A 21,986-nucleotide genomic window follows, 5' to 3' on the forward strand; every position below is an offset into this window, starting at 1 on the left:
AAAACTCTCATTCGTCCCATCTTTAAATTGTCTACTGTTGTATGGAATCCACACTTTTTTTCTCATTCTGAATTTTTAGATAAAGTTCAAAATAAATTTATTAGAATCCTTCATTTTCTATTACCTTTCTTTCATCTTCAGAACTATCTTTTTTCTCTATAATCTTCCAGCACAAGCTGACAGAAGGCACATTTTTGATCTAATATTAACCATCTATAGTAATAATAAATAATAATTAACTATTAACTAATAATTAACTATCTATTATTTCTTTACAATATAATCCATGGACGACTAAAGTGTACTGTACATTTTCAATGTCCCAATACATGCTTCGAGGCATTCATTTATGTTTAGTGTACCCTTTTGTAAAATAAATTACATATTTTATTTGTCAATAAATAGAATAATGAGAGAAGGAAATAAGATATAAATATCGATTTTTTTCATCTAAATTTTAATACAGTTAAACATAAATTAAAGCCAATAATTTTATAGATTGATTTGAAATATAGTTGTATTATATACAATATAATTCTTCTATTCTATAAAATATTATATATTATTATATATAAATATAGTTTATTGTTTATTATTAATAATGTTTGCTGTAGTTTTGTTCTTGTTATATTATCAAGTTTGTTTATCCGTAAAAGGATCTTTAGATAATTATGAATTATGAACATGAGCATTAAAGAAAAACATTCAAAGAGCAAGTATATTACACATCCTGAATATTACATCTACATCTATCTTTGTCTATATTTTAATTACATTGGCTATATGTTAGACACGTACAAAAAGCTATTTAAAGTCTAGAATGATAAAGGATTAATCAATAAATGGATGTATTTTTAACTAAATGTGATATACACAAATGATTATCTAATATAAGCCAAAATTTGAGATATAGCAGCCAGGCTTTTTGCAGCAGCATAGTTCAATACGACACTCACAACCGTGGCACATCTACTCTGAAAACACACTTTAAGCCCTGAATATGATCTCCATAAAGATTGAAACTTTGGCACAATAAAGAAAATGTTTTTCTAAACCTAAATCACCCAAGCTCGCATCTCACGATCTCCAAATAATCATTTTAAAAAATTTTTATACACTTATAAAGATTATAAAACAAAATCCCTTTAAAGAAAGAAACAAAGAAAAAGTTTAAACATAATGAAGATTTTGTTTAAACTTTCTAAAATTTCATTGGTCTGATAGTCTTCAAGACTAGAATGTACAGGGGCATGAGTGTTCAACCCTGGTACAAAATATTCAGAACCCATAGAAAAGTACACTAGAATCTTTCAGGATGAAGCCTACTAAATTGAGAAAAGTACTCAGTTCACCTACCTGGCTGATAGGTCCTGAATCCTTTTGTGGTGTAGGGATTCACACTATCACTCAACTTAAAAAATAAAATAAAAAAGGAAACAGTGGAATTTACTCATTGAGCACCGAAAATCCAAAAACCTCCTAACAACTTTCGGAAGAAAAAAACAACAACATAAGGCATCAAAAGAAGCAGGAAAAAACTTCAAATTTTAACACACCTACTAACAAACTGTGGTGCTACACTTGCCTGCAGGAGAAAGTGCTTTAAGATGTTCAACATAACCATAGAAGAAATTCAACCAACTAATCAAATTCCTTGATGAACTAGGCCTAACTGTTGTGCTGTAGGTATAGAAAGGGGATGCAATAGCTCTCAAAGAGCAAGTATATTACATCTATGTTTGTCTGTATTGCAATGTTAGAAACGTACAGAAATCTATTTCAAGTCTAGAACGATAAAGGGTTAATCAATAAATGTGTGTATTTTTAACTAAATGTGATATACACAAATGGTTATCTAAGATAAGCCAAAATTTGAAATATAGCTACCAGTATGTTTGCAGTAGTTTAAATCCCCAGTTTAGGATGAAACAATGATAGTACTCTGGTCATTAAGTCCACATATGTTCGCTGGTTGTCTGTATTATAATTATCCCTCTGGCTATTTCAAGTCTATAAAGAAAACAGGTTGACCAAATGAGATTAACACTGTGTGGAATTGTGACAGCCATTTGTGACAATAGGGTCCAATTCTCCTTTTACTTTGGTCGATCAGGTTCATCAATTCCATTATGAATGTTTGAAGATTTGATTTGTAAATTCAAGTTTTTATTCAAATGATATATCTAATATAAGTCAAATATGAGGTCTAAGTGTCTAACTTTTTGTTGTGCTGTTGTTTAGTTCAAAACAAATTCTATTTATTTAGAGGATGAAATTTAAAAAAAAAAGTCGTTAGTATTGTATGGGCATTTAACTAGTCTGCATATTTTTGTTGGTTGTCTGTATTATAATTATTCATCTTGCTATTTAAAATATAAAATGAAAAAGAGTCGACCAAATAAGATCAGTGGTCTTGTGATTACAGTTCACAATAGGTTCCAATTCAAAATTTTGTTTTTATTTTGGTCAATCAGTTTTGTTAAGTCGACTGTTTATAAATGTCTATTGTCTGAAGGTTTGGTTTGAAAAATACAATTTTTAACCAAATGTGAGATATGCAAATGGTTATCTAAGATAAGCCAAATATGAGGTCAGGTTTCAATAAATTTCCACCAATGTTTACTGTTTGCCTCGAATCAATCGAATTTTTACACATTTTCAATGATACTAAAGGTCTAAAGCAAAACATGCGGATTTGGTAAGTATGAAGACTAGACTTCCCAGTCCAAAATTTTGTTTCAATTTATAATCCATTAAGTATCCAGTCTATCATAAGCCAAATTTAAAGACTTACTTACATGTGTAAGTTCAGATTGCAAAATCAAACTTTTAACGAAATGAGAGTTATATAACATAAGCCAAATTTGAGGTCTAACTAATTTTTGTTTTCAGATAAATAGTTCAATACAAATTCCATTTGGGTACAGGAGAAACAATCAATAGAACATCTCCAACCATTAATTAGTTTTGTTTTGGTAAAAATTGAATTCCAAAAAGGTCTGATGAAGGGGCAGGCACTTGAGGCCCAAAATGCATAGCAAAAAATAAATTATTGGTTGGAATGTACATTAAAATCAAACAACCAAGGAAAACGAGGAGCTGAAGGTCAAATTCAATAGAAAGACTCAGTACAATAGACTGTGTATGTTCGTTATTTCTACGTTTTTCAAGACTTAATTTGGGTCCTTTGTTGGTAAATTTTGTTTACCTCTTTTACCACAAGTGTGATACGAATATTCTTCATGTAATCATAGTTTAAAGCTAATGAAAACAAGAACATGAGGCTGCTTTCATTACAATGGTAGTAAAACATTTGTTGACAGTACTCATTTGAAGGTTTTGATATAGGATAATAGGAACTTAGGAAGTTTTCTATATTTAAGATTATGTGTTTATTAATTGAAAAACTTTCAGTTCGTTCAAAAATCTGGCAAAAGCCGAAAATGGAATTGAGGCGGTAAGCGGTATATCCTGAGATAGTTCCAAACTTCCAACCCCACTTGGTGACTGCAAGGAGTTGGAAGGGATGAGGATCATGGTGGGGGCAAACGGAGCTTATTACTCCCGGGCGGCTCGTACGGAAGCCAGTCTCTCAAAAGAAACGAAACAGATTTGACGTCGTTTTGCAAAACATTTTGAAGAGAAAAAAATATTCTGAAATATGGCCTTTATGATGCCCGTGGTTAAAAACGATTACGATATCTATAAGTCTGCTCGCTCACGGCGCAGCTCCGAGTGCTCCAATCCGTGCAGATCCCGCAAGGTGTCAGAGTGCTCTAAGTCCGAGGGTCCTTCCTCGTTGTCGACCTCGCCGGGCTCAGACTTCATAGGGTCACCAGCCAGGTCCATCCCGATTTCCGTCTCGAGGCAGTCCCGATCCTCCAGGAACTCCCAGTGCAGCCTGCAGTCGCCCATCAAGTCGGCATCCAACTCGCCTCCCAAGTCCAACTCGACCAACTCGCTCAACAAGTTCCACAACAGGCTCGTAGACAGGTTGAAAAGGTCGCTTAAATGCAAGGACTCTTCAGACGGTGAGTCGACGGTTAGTTGAAAATTCAAACAAGGGGAAGAAATACAACAAACAAAAACCCGCCTTTTTTCTCTATATTTAATATCCAATAGCATAAACACTTGCCTTGCACGATAGCTTTTGAAAACAGACACGAAGTATCTATAGTTTTGTCTTATTGCTGCCCATTATTCACCCTGAACCATATCATCTTACAAGAGGAGAGCCATACCATAAATTACAAACAAATATGTCCAAACCGTGCATAAATCATAACGTTTTAAACTATTTACAAAGGAAGATTAACCCTTTTTTGTGTTGACATCATCAACACGTTCTCTCCTTTTGTATTACATAGGCCCATCTGGTTTTTGTTTATTGCATTTTTTCGCCAGGGCTTTAATTTATCCAATATTGAGTTGTTGTAATATGCTTGAATCGATCGCTTTTTAACAGACTGGATAAATTACTGCCCATTAGCATAAGCAGCATGCACGTCGCTCGCAGCTAGCCGAATCGAGTAACATAAAAAATTCCAACATGTACCACGTGGGCAAGCATTGTACACAAAAAGCAAACCTCATAGCATTGGTGGATTTTTCCACGAAAGGAATAACTGCACAGATTACAAAGACACCTGAACTATGAATACATCTATGCTAACTAATCAAAAATCATAAAATCTCTTTAATTACATTTTTCCCAGTATTGGCATAATTGAAGGTTTAAGTCTGGGTTTTACCCGTTGAAGATTAACAAGAAAAATTCAGTCATTTAGCCATGACATTGACCAGTCATCAGTAATTGGATTTTTATGGGGAGTCACTGAATTAGAATTGTTTCTATTTGATGCCTAAGTTTTATTACGACGATGGCGTGAAGGAGGACATTGACATCTCTAACCAGATCCGGAGACATCTAACTGTTGCAATCGGGCTTTCACATGAAATTTTCTCCTCAAAGATGGTCCGAAGAAGTTACATAAAACTTTCTTGTCAACTTGACATTTATTTGGACCAACTGGTCGTTTTTTAATAAAAATTTCATCGAATTTAAGTTGTTAATAGACAAATTGTAATGATGTCATGAGGTCAGCAACTGTCTAGGTAGTATGGTCTTGGCACCGCTATGTAAAACCGGAAAGAACGGTCTAGACTTATTTTTTGTGGAACCCCACCGTTTAATTATAATGGTATCAACAGTTACACGTTTTATACCTGTGTTGCTTCCTTCTGGTATCATTGGCGCGTAACAAGTCTCGCCCCCACCGTCTGACATGGTATGCCCCCCTCGGGGCTTTAATTTCCGTCTGCACGTGATTTAGCTCCGTAGCACGTGTTTTTGTTTACAAAACACGGTCACGTGCAAAAAGATTCTCGAACCCGTCTCTCCCACCATTGTTCACATTATTTCCGACCCTGACACTCAAAAATCCCCCCCCCCCCGTGGTGTCAAATAGAGGTCGTCCTTTGACACGAAAAACTAAATATTGTGTTTTGATGGCTAAGGGCGATACCGGCCGGCTTTTATTGTTTACGCTCTTCCCTTTAATCAGCTTATCGATCATTTGAGAAGAGTGTTTCCTCATTTTTTTCGAATCCTGTATTGCTTTCTTTAGCACGTAGCTTCTTTAAGTAGGGTCACTTATCGAGAGTGAAGACAGACCCAATAAGTGACCCTATGCCAATTCATCATGGGTTCACCGACTGGCAGACCAACACTCATTATCAACTGTTTTTTAATCACCTATAGTAGATATTGAACCAAAGTTTAAAACAGAAGCACTATTCATGAAGTACTATTTAATTCATATGACCGAGAACAGTACATAATTAATTTTTCGTCATTTATGACCGATGTTTATGATTCAATGTTTTCTTTTGATTTATCCCACTTTTTATCACGTTATGCTGATTCTGCAGTGCTTCACTCAGCACGATTCTCAAATGCCTTGGAAATCTTTTGGATTATGCTGTAATCATGATAGATAAGCGTTCTTCGTACATAGTCAAAACCTGAACGGAAATCGTGGTATTTAATAATGCTGATAGATTTTTTAAAATTAATTTTCCTCAAAATCATGATAGACAAGCGTTCTTCGTACATACTCAAAACCTGAACGGAAATCGTGGTATTTAATAATGCTGATAAATTTTTTAAAATCAATTTTCCCCTAGTTTTCCTTGTGTTTTTTCATCGTGAATTCTCCTTGTAGACCTTTGGAAATGAGCCGGACCTGGGTTTAACCTTCTTTATGAATAAATTCAAGGGTGGTGAAGGCTACTTCCGGCTCTTCCTGTTGTTCCCGTGCCAAAATTGGAAAAGGAGTGCGAAACAGTCACGGCATTTGAAACGGAACCAAGTGCAACCCTTAACAAAATTAGATCAGCCGAGGCATTGTTGGAATTTGATCGAGTGCCGAGGCTTTACAATTTTAGCTCTTCAACAACTAACTCTCAAATCGTGTTAGTATAAGCGGAAACCATCTCGAGTACCGTTATTCTCAGCCCAAGCACAAAGCAACGGAATTCCTTGAGACTCCTAGACTTACTCAAAAGAGAAAGTCAAAATGACATTATTCCTATCCGATTGCGCAATGCAAATTAGGAAATCTAACGACTTTTTTTTCAATCTCTTCCGAAGTCCACAACGGAAAGAGGGTTCATTGAATAATTTATCCGGTGGATGTTGCACAACCCTTTGCCCACAAGATGTTTCCCGGAATTTTGACGAAATTCCACGATATTTATGAATCTCGTTGGATTTTTTTTTCTCTTTTTTTTCGATTCGCAAATGCCTTTATCTTTATGTATGAACTGATGCTCAAAATTGTTGCAATCTTAGCCTCCCTCCGTCGTAGGGTGGAAAATCGAAACATGACCCCCCCTGCCAACCAGTCAACCCTTATTGCGTCGCATTTCGGCCCTACGCTTTTACAGACTTTTACAAGGGGAAAAAACATAATTATACATTTAATTGCTGATCAATTCGTATTGTAAGCCTTAAAAAAATGACCTCACTTTAAAATACTGGCAATTGGCCGGTTCCAGCCTCGTTAAAATGAACGAAAAAATGACCTGTTTCCCTTGGCAATGTTGAATAACATAAAGAGATCGTCAACAAAGCTGATCATGGAACTATGATAAATCCCCAAAAGGTTTGTCAGTAAGGTACAAACATGTCTAAAACAAAAATATTATTTGTTGTTAAAAAAAAAAAACACGATGTTATCATTTCATATGTGAAACATGATAAAACAATTCAAATATCTTTTAATTGCTTTGCATTTACAAATTGAAATAAAAAAACATTAACGTAATATCTATTTATCTTATCAATTCATTGAAAACTCTTACGCAGGTTGTGTTTCTCTTTGAACAAAAGTGTATTTTTTTTTTTTTTAATTTAAACAATCGAGTTAAATTAATAAAACTTGTGTTCTTTGATTCAGTTTATTTTTACAAATGGATGTAGTCATATCTCAGAATAGAATTCACGAGCAATTAAAAGTCTTTGACAATAAATTGTTTATTTATAGTTCGGAGGTCGCAATTAAAAATTGACAGTTTTAATGCGTTTTTCAGCGAAGAGCAATATGTTACAATCTGCCTTGTAATTGAGCGATAAACACAAATGGCAATTGTCTTTTTTTTAATTTCACTCTAATTGGCAATTGCTTTTCTCATTGTTCACAATTCGTCGAAAGAGACATAACTGCCGGACTTCACCGACGTGGGCAAAACCGTTCCGGAAATCTTGCTGAGGATGCGGACGGAAAATTCCGTTTTAGTCATGATAGTCGATAAAAGCTTAGCTGGTGAAGCTAATCTGATAGACAGATCTATGTAAAAGGCCGTTCTTTGCAACTCGTTTTGGGGATTTTCCACTCGCGAAAGAAAGTAGGACGTGGAGTCATAACATTCATCATTTGTCACGAATTCCTTCTTCTCGACCTTGCTTGCACTTTATAATATTTTTAATATTATACATTTTTTTAAAACATGAATCTATAACATACTCTTGGAATTTAGCGAATCCAGGATGACGAATATTTTTTTGTTTAATTTATCCTGGGCGATTTTTATCGAATTCAAGAATGTACAATGTATCCCTTTCGAAAATCCCCGCAATACTTTTCGATTTGCCAATTATCTAAGTTTATCGAAACTTTTCACTGTCTTATTTCGATGTATGTCTCCCTATGTCAAATTTTTATCTCTAAAGGTAGAAAAGAGATGTTTGTATTTGTCTTTGCCTGTCATTACTTTTGATGGATTATTGCTGTACTCAGCAAAGGGTTTACTACGTTGTTTTCAAGTCAAATAAAAAAAGAAATATTTTAAACAAAACACTTAAACGTTCTTTCATACAAATTTCCTACTTAAAACAGAGAAATAAAACAAACAAAAAAAATTTCCAATAAGGTAAATCATCCTCAGATTTATTCTTATAATTTTCAAGTTTAAACTAAAGTAGTAACACATAATATCCTCAGTTCTATTTAAAAAAAAAGTAAATAAAATTAAATTTAAAAAAGGTACAGAAAAGCTCTTAAACACATGTATGTCTAACAACTTAGCCAACGTTATTGTCCATAGTTTTATTTCGTTTAAGAAATTAATCAGAATTTGTATTCCTTCTTTTTTTCAAATTCAAACTAAATTGGCAACAAATAACATCCTCAGTACTTAAAAGAAAATCAAAGGAAAAGAAAAGATCTTAAACACAGAATATAAACTTATTTTCATTCATTGTTTGCCATTTAAGTCATAAATTGAGTAAAAATGACAAACGGGTATAATTTTAAAATATATAATTCGCAAAATAATACTTTGAAGATTATCATAAATGCTAAATTGTCAACTTTAATATATGGTACAAATCAATTTCCTTTATATGAATATTTTTATAACAATTTAGTAAACGTTATTGACCGTAGTTTTATTTGGTTCAAGAAATTTGTTTTCTCTTCTTTTTTATCGACAAATTCGAGAAGAATATGTTCATATTGCGTGTGAACAAGGTTGTTAAAATTCGGCCGAGTGCTATCGGGTTTGATGAGCCGCTGTCAGCAGTTATTGATCGCCAATCTACTTAATATATCGGAGAAATAGTATAAAATAGAACACTGGAATAATTTGTTTTTATTTTAGCAAAACCCATTTTGCAGATCGATCGTGGCCAATATTTACTTAAATTCTCGCTAGTTTGTTTTTCAGTTAAAATAAGTCAATTGTAGCGAAACGTTGGGGGTCTGCAAATTGTATTGGGTTGTCCGGAAAATAATGCAGGATTTTGGTATTAAACAAAAAAAAAGAAACTAGTTACTTTAAAGCAATGTTCTTTAATCAAAATAATTTCCCATACTCTCAATACATTTCTCCCAACGTGTTGGTAACTTATTAATTCCGTCTGAGTAGAATTCAGAATTTTTAGAATTGATAAAGTCAATAAATGCATTTTCCAGTTCCGTTTGATTTTTGAATATTATGTGTTGTAAGTAGTGGTCCAGGTGTCTAAAAAAATGGTAGTCAGTAGGCGAGAGGTCCGGAGAGTAGGGTGGGTGAGGCAAAGTTTCATAGCCAAGCTCCAATAATTTTTGTGACGTTACACGTGACACATGTGGTCGAGCGTTGTCATGCAACAAAATGGGCCCTTTCCGATTGACCAAAGAGGGCTTCATTACTGCCAATTTCTGATGCATGGTATTAATTTGGTTACAGTATGATTCAGCATTGATGGTTTCGCCAGGATTTAAGAAGCTGTAGTGTATTAAACCAAATGAAGCCCACCATACCGTAACCATTACCTTTTTTTGATGAGTTGGGGGCTTTGGAGCTTCTCCTTTGTCGAGCCACTGTCCAGAACGTCTAGTGTTATCGTAGAGAATCCACTTTTCGTCACATGTAACAATTCTGGCCAGAAATGGGTCATTTTTGTTTCGACAAAGAAGTGATGCACAAATATCAAAGCGCTGATTTTTTTGGCGATCGTTTAATGAGTGTGGAACCCAATTTTCGAGTTTTTTCACTTTTCCAATCGCCTTGAGGTGGTCAGCGACGGTCGTTTTACTGACTTTGAGTTGCTCTGCAAGTTCTCGAACAGTTGTTTTGGGGTTTTCTTCCACCACTGATCGCAGAACATCATCATTAAGAGAGGAAGGCCTTCCACGACCTTCTTCATTTTCAAGGCTGAAATCTCCCTCCCGAAATTTTTTAAACCACCTTTGCACAGTGCACTCATTAACACAACCCTCGCCCCAGACTTGGTTAATGTTTCTAGCCGTTTGGGCTCCACTTCGGCCGAGTTTAAACTCGTAAAAGAAAATCGTACGAAATTCTCGCTTTGACATTATAAGGATGACTGAATTATTTCCAAGTAGCGGAATGCTACAGAGGTAAACAAACAATATCATTTGGAAGAGGATTAATAAGTGTTGACATTCATACAAATGAGTAATCCTGTAAACGTAAACAGAATATTTTATATAGATTTTTTTTAATGAAAACTTAAAATCCTGCATTATTTTCCGGACAACCCAATACATGTGGTTTGACTTTTGTTGCAGACTTTTTTGGCATTTTGTCATATGCTGTGGTTGGTCTGTGCGTTTTACTTGTGTTTCGTTCCTTTTTATAGGTATGGTCGGGCACGAGGCCAGGATGATGAAGGTTTATCTGCTCGCAGATTTTTTCACAAAATTTAAATTGTAGTTTTTTTTAGTGAAAGAATTTTGAATTAGATTTTTTTTATTCCAATAATAAGTCTAAAAGGGTTGGTATTTTTAGTTGGCAGATTCATTTGGGATTCAGACAAGAGATGGAGATGTAGAGAAAGAGATACTTGGGAGAGTGACAAAATCTAAAAATAGACGTCCTCTGAAGATCTCTGGGCTACGCGAGTGGGAGAAACTGACGGCGTAGACGAAGAATAGAAGGGGTTTGTTGACGTTGCTGGGCCATGAGTGTGTGGTGGACGAGGGATTTATATTTAGAACCGGCCGAATCTTTTTAATTGGCCTCCAATTTTCTCTAATTGAAAACGGATGCCGACCTTACATCGACTAGACGATAAAAACCATCAGGCGGTTTTTCTCTTGTCAACTTGTTTTGTTTTTAACCAATAGAAACAATCCCTATTGTTTGCAAATTGGTCTTTCTAGTCAATTTTGTTAGTGACTAAGTAAGTACAAAACTAGACTCTTGATAGCTTTCTTGAAATTCTTAATTCAGTATCAATCCTAGAAGGTTTTTTATTTTTGAAAAACTTTTTGGTTTCCCACATTGGCAAAAAAATACAGTTGTAAACACAATAAGGACCGAGGTCAAAGCTGGAATTCGCACCCAGGACAAAAACTAGATCGTAACGCCCTAACGATCACGGCCACCAGTGTACCATAAGCTGATTGAAGTTGTATTAAACTAGTAGAGATGTTTCGAAAACCGTTTTACTTTATTTTCTCAGACAAACCTTTTGGGTTCAATCAAAGCGACATGTTAGTCAGAAGTGGTCAGGTTTGTTAAAAACTTGGAGCAATAACAACTCTCCATATATCGAATATATTTCGGGACTCACATGTCCCCCCTTCCGAATTAACTTTTGCCAGCCTGGAAGGATGTGCTCCAAACATGCATCGTGGTACGTTTTTTGCACATTTGGAGCACATCCTTCCAGGCTGGCGAAAGTTATCGCGGAAGAGGCGACATGTGAGTCCCGAAATATATATTCCATATATTCAAGAGAGCTGGTTGTTATTGATGTAGTCAGAAGGTTATCTTGATGTGATGATTCTACCTTCAGCTTGTTCGATTATATTGCATTGCATGATAGAGATGTTAAATATGTCTTTGGCATTTCTTCACTGTCCTGACGTTTTATAGGTTTTATAGTTCGTCTGAAAAGTGAACTGCAAAATGGAAATGTTAAATATGTGTTTTGTAAGGTTTGCGAGATGATTAAGTCTACGCGTTTGTTAATATATATGTCCTTTTTATAATTTCTAAAGGTTAATTAGTAGAACATGTAGCCTGCCTATTCTCGCTGGTTTATCATATGAACAATCATCAGTGGTTGGTCTGTGCGTTTATCGAAGTGTTGTCCGTTAGCTTCTGTCTGATAAGGGTAACGGAAAAGCGTCGATTATTACAGAACCCGTTGGTCACATATCCTACAGTACAATATTACGATTTTGCAGCTCTTAACAGAATTACGTTAGATTGGGTGGCATTAAACAATATTAATCTCCCAACCCAGAAATTCCGGCGATAAAAACTATGTGACAAGATTAAATAACATTTTATAATTATACAAACTGTCCCACTTGCTTCCTCTACACTTTTGATAACCCATACCGGTTCTTTGTCTTTCGTCCTCTTTTCTCCTATCTCGGCTTTTGTTGTATAAACAAAAAAAAGGTTTATACCCTTTTGTTGCCTTTTAATGGTTTATAAGTTGTTTACTTTAACCGCTTTGATTAGAGTAAATAAGTCTGTGGTAGAAGCATTATCTCAATCAGTAAAACAGGATTCTCTTCAGCATGCAGCACAATTTCTAAAGATAGAGTGCACTTTTTTTTTTATAGAAATCGGTTTTGGCTGGCAGCGAGGAATGACATTTTTTTTTCAAAACAGGACTTTTAATAACGTTTTCTCTTTGTTTTTCTTTTTTTACAGGAGATGCGAGGAGAGCTTCTTGAGAAAAGAAGACGTCTATTTAGTCGCCGAGGAGATTCGAAAGAGTCGACGCCACTTTTCGTCGAAGAAAGGACGAAGAAAAGCGCCTTCGCCTCTTTCGTCAAAAGAGTCCTCAGGACCATATCAAATCCTTAACATGCATAAAACAATCGGTAAGGAAGGAAACACGAGCGCATTCATCCGACCATGCCAAGCATCCCATCGGGTGAAAACATCATCATTCCAATATTTATTATTATTTCTTTTATCCAACTGGTGTTGATTTTGACTGAGTTCCGTTTATTTGTTGTTTAAGGGTTTTTGTTTTCCCAGTATGAAAATTATTAAGTGTACTTACTACTTTTTCGCGATGTGTTCTCGAAAAATCGTCTATACATTTTAGTACTTGTAATAAATAAAAACACTCTTAGCTAGAAGAGATTTTATATTAACAATATTTTTATAATTTAATATGTTATAAAAGCAAATTGGACAGAGGTTTTGCAGTTCCTTTTTTATACAGCAAGTGTACGAAAAGTTACTTCATCTTTTAGTACTCCTATGTGTGGAATTTCTGAATTGTTACCAGATTTTTTAAATTGAAAAACTAAAGTGAAAATTAGTGCTAATTGTTTGTCTGTGATCCCTACTTGGTAGGTTCGTTTTAATTCTTGTTATAAATATTTTTTGGTTAGAAAATAGTGAAAAAGAATATTCGTAATATATATTTAAAAATAAAAACGGAAAAGAAAGATTCCAATCCGTGGTCCTAGTCATGTTTTGATATAAAACAATATCATTAAAAAAAATGTTTTTTGAAAAACCGGCCTTTAGGCTTTTGCGTTGAAATCGCTTCGACTAAACTTCATTAGGTCTTTTGGTTTTACGAAAGCTCTCTGTCTTTTTCATAAAACAGAAATCTGAGGTTTTCCCTATCACGATGTTCAAGTTTTTCCATCTTCAAAAACTATCTAAAAAAATCAAACCATCGTATTTCATGAGTACTAAAACCAACCTTTATCAACAATAAAAAAGGAATATAAAATAAATAAAATTACAAGACTGGAAATAATTGAGTGTTCAGTTTCAAAAAAATACATAAAAATACATTAAATAAATTGAAGATTTTTACCGTAAAAAAGAAATACACAAATGTAAATTTGATAACAAAACCTGCCTCTGTTCATACTTCTTATTATTTTTGTAATTCCTTTTACAGTGATTAATAATAATCATATATTGTAAATAAATTTATCATAGTTTTATTATAATATATATATACTAGATGTGTAATTTATAATTTACATATAAAAGAGTGTATATTTGAATGAAGGCTGTGATGCATTTTATGTTTTAAGCTTCTACATTGTTTTTCTTTCTTTAAGTATAATGTACGAATAAAACAATTGTAAAATGTATATTTAAAAAAAGATCAAATAAAACTGTTGCCTGAACGACTACGTCGTTTCTTGATATAAACTAAGCTTATGTAGAGAAAAACTGTTAATTGAATTCGTGTGATATTGCAAATGTACATGATTTTGTAGACAATTGTGTATCAAACGCTTTTTAGTAAACCAAACGACTTAACCATTGTTGTTTTTATTTTCTAACGGCCTCGCAGGTCTTCTCGCTAAGAGAGTTTGTTGAATTATTGTTGAAGCCGTTTGGACATGTAAATGTATCAACAGCTGTTACTCGTCATCATTAAGCTTTCACAGCGTCTATAAAAAGAGGATTTCATATTCGGAACCAAATTTCTTTTTATAGTATATTGAATATTTTTGTACTCATTGGATAAAACGAACAGTGTAATCCAGGCTTTACAATAAATTAAATTTGTTATTTGTACATTGCATTGTTATTCACAATATATACAATTTAAGTGATGAGGTTTTTTTTATGTATGTGTGCTTCCTATTTCACAATTTCAGTAGATCAGAAGTAAGTAAGTATTCAGAAGAAATATGGTGCTGCAATTTCGGTGGGCCTGAATTCGAAGTCGGACAAATGTGCTATTTTTCAAAAAAAAAAAAAAAACCGTACCCCTTGGATTGATACGACCATTTGTGTAGCGAACCCCCAAAGTACTAGAAATTTTCATTAAGCTTTATTAATAAATAACAGCAACGAGAGTCAGGTATCAATTCGTTATGCTCGCAAGACGGAAGATTCTACTTTCGTTACTTTCGAAAAAGTTTAATTCACGAAGAAAAATCCGCGAGTTGGTGTTGAAATCTAATTTTAGAGAAGGAAAAGTTCACTAGATGAGCAAGATTTCAAGGAGAAGCCATTACATACTTTGTGTAAAGTAATAAAACAGTTGAGATTTTTATTTTATTTTATTATTATTATTACGTTTTTTTAATCAAACAGTTCATTTGTACTTACCATGTAATGTTTTACCACGTTAACGTTTTAAACCGTTGTGGGCTGGAAGACCGCAGGGAAAAGTATTGGGTTATTTTCTTTTCCTAATTTACGTAATTAACGAACTAACCAAATTTCCTTTAGCCAAATAGTTTGACTGTCTGTCCATTATGGCACAAGTAAGTACCAAACCTTGAATTGTATGTAAATTTATTAGATCTAAGGTTATTTATTTAAATGTACAAAATCGATGAAGTCACCTATATCTTAACATTTAAGGCTCATTAATTTGACGGACGAAAGCTCAACAAAGCTAGGCAGTACGCAAAGATTGTATTCATGGGAAATGACTACAATCGCATTCTGATAGCCTTAGAAGAACTATCAAACCTGCTTCCATTGGAAACATACAATGAGAAGGTATGAAAAGCGCATATGGGCTCAAAAAACAAACTGGATGGAGACTAAAATTTCGGCATACAACAATAACAAATAAAATCAGATACCCCTTTCTAGAAATGGGGATTGACTGCGATCCCGGAAACATACTATACACTTAACAGACTATAAAGGAGCCAAACTAGGGAAGGATCCAGGTCAACTATTTTCTTTGTAAAGCCAAGAGCAATCAAACTTACCAGGGAAGTATACCTCGGTCTTTTAAGATTGGGCACAGAAAATTTTAAAATGGGTTCCTCTGTCAGACCTCATACAGCCAAGCAGCCATAAAAGTATTAGCGCATAAAAGGCCACATCCAAATTAACTCCTCCAAAACCTGGGAAAACTATAACTGACAATATCTTAGTGCCAGGGCACAAAGAAGTTCTGGGTAATGAACAAGAAGACAAACTGGCCAAAGGTAAATCTGCAAGATCATTTATAAGGTACAAAACGTATACTTGATATAACAAGATCAGCCAACACCATCTCAGAATAGGTCCATAAAAGATGACGTGGAGGAGCTCCAGAGATTCCAGACAAGTAAACTTGATTAAAGAACCCTCACCAAAACTGGCGTTCATATTGGTACAGTTAGATATGGTAAGACTCAAGGTTATCCGGTTTCTGGCATCTGAGAAAACACCTGCACAACATGAGTATTTTTAATGGTCACCTCATTTGTACGTTACGTAATGAGGAGGAAGAACCTATGATACGAAAAATCTAGTCAAATGAACTGCACTAAGAAACTAGAAAAAGTACAAAAGCCAGAAGGCTACTCAATCAAAATCAAAAATCAACAAAACAAAGTATTACCTATTATCTACCACATCAGCAATGCTGATAAACGCCTCCTAGGTAAACTCTACTTGTTGAAACCAATTTGTCCAATTCAACCGATAGACGCAAAATTTCATTATTGTTCAGTAAGCAGGCCAGGTCTATCGTGTACATTCCAACAGTTCTACGCACTTACAGTCTCCCCAAGGCAATCATGATCTGAACATCCGTGAGTGCTATAAGTGAACTGAACACTATTTTCTCAAGAAATGATGAGTCGTTTCCATCTGCTCCCAGTTTCGGAGACGAGATAGCACTGATTAAAAGATCAGTAGGTCTGTCACTGCTTATTCCACAAAACTTAGCTGGGAGAGGAAGATCATTCCTATTTCCAAATAGTTTCAGTGAAGGATTAAAAACTGGCATATGGGGGCCCACCTTTGTTTATAGATTACCGTTCAAAATTGTTCAAAACATTTTAAAAGCGTGGTATAGCGAAATTACTTGTAAGAAACCTGGAGGCCAATAAAAAATGGCAATGTAGTGAAAATCTAAATTTTTAAAAGTTTACTAATATAACAGATGATCTACCACATTGTAAGTGTGATGATGTGGTTGGTCTTAATCATATTTGGTTTTATTATCGAGAATCATGGAAGGCAAGTACAGAGGAATGCCAACTACAAAGAATTTCCTTTCATGATCGCCATTGTCGATTCGAGAGTTGGCCTCTCGGAATGCGGAGGAGCGCTTGTCTCCGACTTAAATTTTGTCACCGCCGGCCACTGCGTTACCAAGTACAACAGGGCAAATAAAGCGTTTCGAATTAAGGACTGCAAGCTGTACTTCGTCGTGGCCGGAAGCAGGTTCCTCTGGCCTAAAGAATACGGTTACAAAAAACGAGAGGTACAATCTTGGCGGCCGCATTCTTCGTTCGACACAGTACTCGGTGGGATGAACACACACGACATTGCAGTTGGGATGCTTGCGAGTCCGATGAACCAAAACGACTACGTCCATCCGATCCGCCTGTTTTCGCACAGGAGTCGGCAGATCAGCAAGGAGTTGAAAGATTTGAAGAACTCAGGCGATACCTGCTTCACTCTTGGTTGGGGCAGACCGAGCATCACATGGAACGCGGACCTAAGCCTCTATGAGTACGCTAACGACTCTCATTCTATCAGGGTGACGCAGGTGAAGCTCCTCAGGGACTTTTTCTGTTCAAAAAGGCTTTGCAAGATCGATAAAACGTTTTGCAATTTTAAGTTAAGCTCTTACGGCAGCATCTGCGGAACCTCGGATTTGACTAACAGCAGCATTTACCCGACAGACGCAGGTGGGCCCCTCGTGTGCCGAGGGATGATATTTGGCGTTGTCGGATGGGTTCGCAGCTGGGACTTGAACAACACGCCAATAATATACTCGAACGTTAAACTCATTTTAGAAATGGATGTCAATTTCTATTCTTTTCAATTAAAACTTAGGGCAAATAAGATTTTGCTTTTGTTTTCACTTCAGGCACTAACGATTATGCAATAAAGACAGTATTACGCAAACAAAACCAATATTTATGACGTAAAGTGTAAAATAACAAACATACTGACGGACTTATGACGTAAATGTGAAAAGAGAAGAGAAAAAGTGATTTTTAATATAATTTTCCTATACAATAAAACTTGTCCAATTGTTTAGCTTGACGACTTACATACGTTATTTAAAAATTAAATAAATATACAACAGTTTCGCCACACTTTTAGGATTAACCTGACTGTTCATACTATCGTTTAGTGCAATGAAAAGCTTTCTGCGGGTAAAAACTTTTTTGAGCATTGTCTTACAGAGGACTGTATGTTACATTTAACATTGATTGAGGGGGGATGAGAATTGGGTCATGTTTTGATTCGGGGAGCAGGCGCTCTTGGTTTTGAGGTCAACCTCGCGCTATGGTAAAAGTACGTCTACGTGATCTGTGGCAGGAAGGCATATGCGACTACGTTAATAGACATAGAATAATCTTGGGAGGCAAATGATACTTCATGTTTACCCCCATTGTGAAACCTGTAACGAAATGATTAATTAAATGTTAACCGAAATAGGTCTAGAAATCTAACTAAAGATGATACATGTACCAGTGCTATATTGTTTCCAAAACGTGTATCTATAACAGGGCTGAGAAGACAGTTACAAAATGACAACGCTTTATTCAAAAATAAGAAATAACAGCTGTTAAAAGTGCAAAAAGGAAGTACGCATGTGTTGGAAGGAGGCTCGAACTTTTCGTGAATGGATATAGCGTTTTTAAGTCGTGGACTAGGCGGAGGTCGGAGATGGCGAATTTCGACTTGAGAGAGGACGTGCAAGGCATGCCCCAGCTAACGACCCCCCAGAGGGTGTCGTTGAATACGACTGGCATCCCGATGTCCCCGGAGCAGACTCCAGTGGTGTTGCCAACGCTGGTGACGCCGCAAAACTCGTTAGTATCAGTCTTTTCGCAGTTGTCCATTGCGTAAATGGTGCACAGCCATTCTCTGCATGTGTTGACGTCTAACATGCTCGATTTGAAAACCTGCAACTCCTCCGACTGGCCGCTGTAGTCGAACTTTTTCTCGACTGGATTCCATGTGATGGTCGACCTCCCCCAGCCCATGGTCAACAGTTCGACGTCTGTATACCTTTGGAACGGTTCCGGTATGTGTATATGACGGGCGAACCGAACCGGCTTTTCCGTGATCGCCAGGCCGACGTTGTTCTTCCAGTGGCCGGCCTTGTACATCTCCAACCCTGGGTGTAGGATCAACTTTTGAACGAATATTAACCTTTGACCCATTCCGGAAGTAAATGTGCCCATTGATTTCGACCCGGCTACTATTTTAAAGTCGGACTCGTCCAGCGTGTAAAATGTTTTGGCGTAAAACGAGTACCCACCTATACAAACCGCCGCGGTCAGGACGCAGCTTTGGTGTACCAAGGAGCCACCGCATCTGTGGATTTCCCGACGGTCAATTATGCTCACAACGTAGGGGTACTCGTTAGCCTCCGCGGATCTCCTTCCGGGAACAACGGGAATACTCCCATCCGCATACTTCCAACACAATAAAATCAATATTAACAACATGTCTATTTTGTATGTCGAACGACCGAAACGGTTGAGCACCGCAACAAAGGTTATTAATAAATATCATGTGGCCGATTAGCTTAAAAAAAAAACATAATTTCACCACTTGGTCAAATTTCATGTTACAGTATACCGCATTGTAATTACATTGTAAAGTTGAGATTCCAAACTCAGTATATCCGTTCCTTCACCTTTACGAAGATTATCATTTTATTTAAATGATAACGAACATATCATTACAATAATGTAGAAGTGCAATGCAAATTTGTATTACTGAATCTATACCTCCTAGTACCAATTGCATGACTCCTGTTTTTTGCGCTATACAGTGCCATCTAACTTACTTTATTATGATCATTTATACACATTCAAAGTTTTACTTATAAGTCAATTATACAATGAAATGACAAACTGTGTCTCAAAATAATCCATATTTCGATTGATATAGATAAAACTTGACTGTAACATTTCGATCCTAGGTACCAAACTTTTCAAGTTTTTTAGTACATCAATCTTTCATGTATGAATGAATTGTTTATTAGTATCAATGTTTATAGATTGGTACATAGACCCCTTTAGAACCGTTAAAGGAATAGAGCGAGGGGGAACAACATACGGGGAAGGAATGCGGAAAGTGAATGTTCAGATCGGCTGAATGGCAATGATCGTGTGCGTCATGTCTTACGAACATTGAACTTGACTCATTGAGTCATTTCGCTCAGAGATAATCCGTTCGTCGAAACATTACCAATTGCCAAACCTATGATTAGGAAAGAAATTAGGACGAAGGATCCTTGGCCCGTGGCAGGGACCGACATTCGGCCGGAAAGCTCTTCAAAAACCGAACAAGCGGCCGGTACGTGGCCTTTGGTTTCCAGTTTATTTTTAGATTTTCGAAAGGTGAAACGGCGGGGTACTTCAAAATAAGGCGCCATTTGTTCAATGGAACTATTTTCAAGTGCAAAATTTACAACGCAATAACGGACATGTTGATTATCCACTGTTGGAATTTCGAAGATACGATCAAATCGATTAAAACACCTATTGGCCAATTCAAAACAAACAGAAACTTTTATAGCCTTTTTCGCCTTAATCCTGTACTGTTTGGTTGTTTACTAATATTTGGAAATTGATATATTATCAACAAACTGGTAATTATTGATGATTTCACCGCTTCTTCCTTCCTGAGCAATGAAGTTTGTCACAGTCCTATTCTTTACTATCGAGCTAAGTAAATGATTCCTCATCTTTTTTTTTTAAATTAATTAATTTATTTTTTTGGCAGATCTTCACTATTTTCTTAATGTAGAATTGTTGAATTTCTTGCAATTAACTTTTAACTGCGTGTGAAATGAATATTGTGTCTATCTATCAGTATACATTACTGTTATCCATAGTTAGGTCGTTTCATCACGATTTACCTGTGGTTGTCTTCACCTGTCTGACATGTTTCATCATCTTCCTTCGAGGTTTTCGATTTCCTTATCAAACCATCATTCAAACCTACAAAAATAATGCACAAGCTACACCACATCAATCAGATCCTCATCGCAAAATAAATATTCAACTTGCTTTTATCAGACAAATCAACCCTATAAAAACGACATATACAACAGCCCAACGACCAAAATATGGCAAAATCCCAAATATATGTTTAACTATTGTGCAATGCAATTATCTTCTAATTGAACATGATCGTCCAATTGACTAATGACTCTTGTTAAAGTTGCAGTCCTACATGACTCACTTACAACTAACTTACAAAGATGTTTACAGCATATTTTGAAAACAAATTTAGACATAGAAAAAGAGCTTTGAAAGATATCCCTTAACTTCAAGGGTGTTGAAATGTAAATTTGAATTGTTATGAAAAAGGCGGAACATGCGCATTAACGCTTGTTCTCGTAAAATGTTATATACTTGTAAGACCTGTAGTCAAGTAGGCGTTTCAGAAATCAGCCTGTAAAAATAATATCTAATATAAAACACCTTTTCTGTTTGTTCTTTACCCTACAAAGGGTACTCGGTTGCTAGGGAAACATCACCTCGCAGAACTCTGGAAATAAATATTCAACATACCTGTAATGCATTTTTAAAGGACAACCTAAAGATGATGGGTAGGAAATAAATTTCTCCAATAGACATTTATTTCACCAGATGTGTTTCGGTCTAATATAGGAATATTGTGGAAAAGATAATTTATTCCTACCCATCATCTTATGGAGTTCCACAAAATCGGATGGACACCATCAAAAAATTAAAAAACAAACTAAAGGACATACACACGGGACATAAATCCAATGAACGAAGTGAAACATGTAAGAGTGATCAGCAGATCCAGAAGCTTGAAGCATTACATAATAGTGATATTTATTCAGCATTTCATAATATGTACTTATTTGTTGGCTAGAGGATGGTGGCTAATCTTTATGCTCTTTTTATAAGTTGAAAAGGTTTTCTGATAAGAAGTCGCAACCAATCTACCAAAAAGATGGGTAAATGCCGACACGCCTAAGATGACATGCCAAGTTCTTCTGTAGTTTGATGTTTTCGATCATTTTAGGTCTATCAGAATTTTTTCGGTTTCTCGCCGTTTAT

The 21,986-nt window shown here is 35.6% G+C and overlaps 3 protein-coding genes across 4 annotated transcripts; 2 read left to right on the forward strand and 1 right to left on the reverse strand.

Moving 5' to 3' along the window:
* Positions 1-3,565: 3,565 nt before the first annotated feature.
* LOC106662853 lies at positions 3,566-14,571 on the forward strand. Of its 2 annotated transcripts, none has more exons than XM_014387257.2 (2): positions 3,566-4,042; positions 12,682-14,571. In XM_014387257.2, exons 1-2 carry the CDS (start codon positions 3,662-3,664, stop codon positions 12,835-12,837), a joined length of 537 nt encoding a protein of 178 aa, XP_014242743.1. In that variant the 5' UTR covers positions 3,566-3,661; the 3' UTR covers positions 12,838-14,571. The 2 variants fall into 2 exon arrangements, with proteins under 2 accessions (XP_014242743.1, XP_014242744.1); XM_014387258.2 differs by having other exon boundaries at positions 3,573-4,031; positions 12,682-12,834.
* A 708-nt stretch (positions 14,572-15,279) lies between these two features.
* Positions 15,280-17,829, forward strand: LOC106662685 (granzyme F-like). Its single transcript, XM_014386921.2, has one exon. The coding sequence runs from the start codon at positions 16,856-16,858 to the stop codon at positions 17,810-17,812; it is 957 nt and encodes a 318-aa protein (XP_014242407.1). The 5' UTR covers positions 15,280-16,855; the 3' UTR covers positions 17,813-17,829.
* A 5-nt stretch (positions 17,830-17,834) lies between these two features.
* LOC106662903 (chymotrypsin-2-like) lies at positions 17,835-19,436 on the reverse strand. The gene is made up of 2 exons (XM_014387347.2): positions 18,403-19,436; positions 17,835-18,331 (listed from the first exon to the last, which is right to left on the reverse strand). The coding sequence occupies exon 1, from the start codon at positions 19,386-19,388 to the stop codon at positions 18,477-18,479; it is 912 nt and encodes a 303-aa protein (XP_014242833.1). The 5' UTR covers positions 19,389-19,436; the 3' UTR covers positions 17,835-18,331; positions 18,403-18,476.
* Positions 19,437-21,986: the final 2,550 nt, after the last annotated feature.

The sequence above is a fragment of the Cimex lectularius genome, unplaced genomic scaffold, assembly GCF_000648675.2.
Source record: "Cimex lectularius strain Harlan isolate CLEC.00 unplaced genomic scaffold, Clec_2.1 scaffold73, whole genome shotgun sequence".
NCBI classification, from domain to species: domain Eukaryota; kingdom Metazoa; phylum Arthropoda; class Insecta; order Hemiptera; family Cimicidae; genus Cimex; species Cimex lectularius.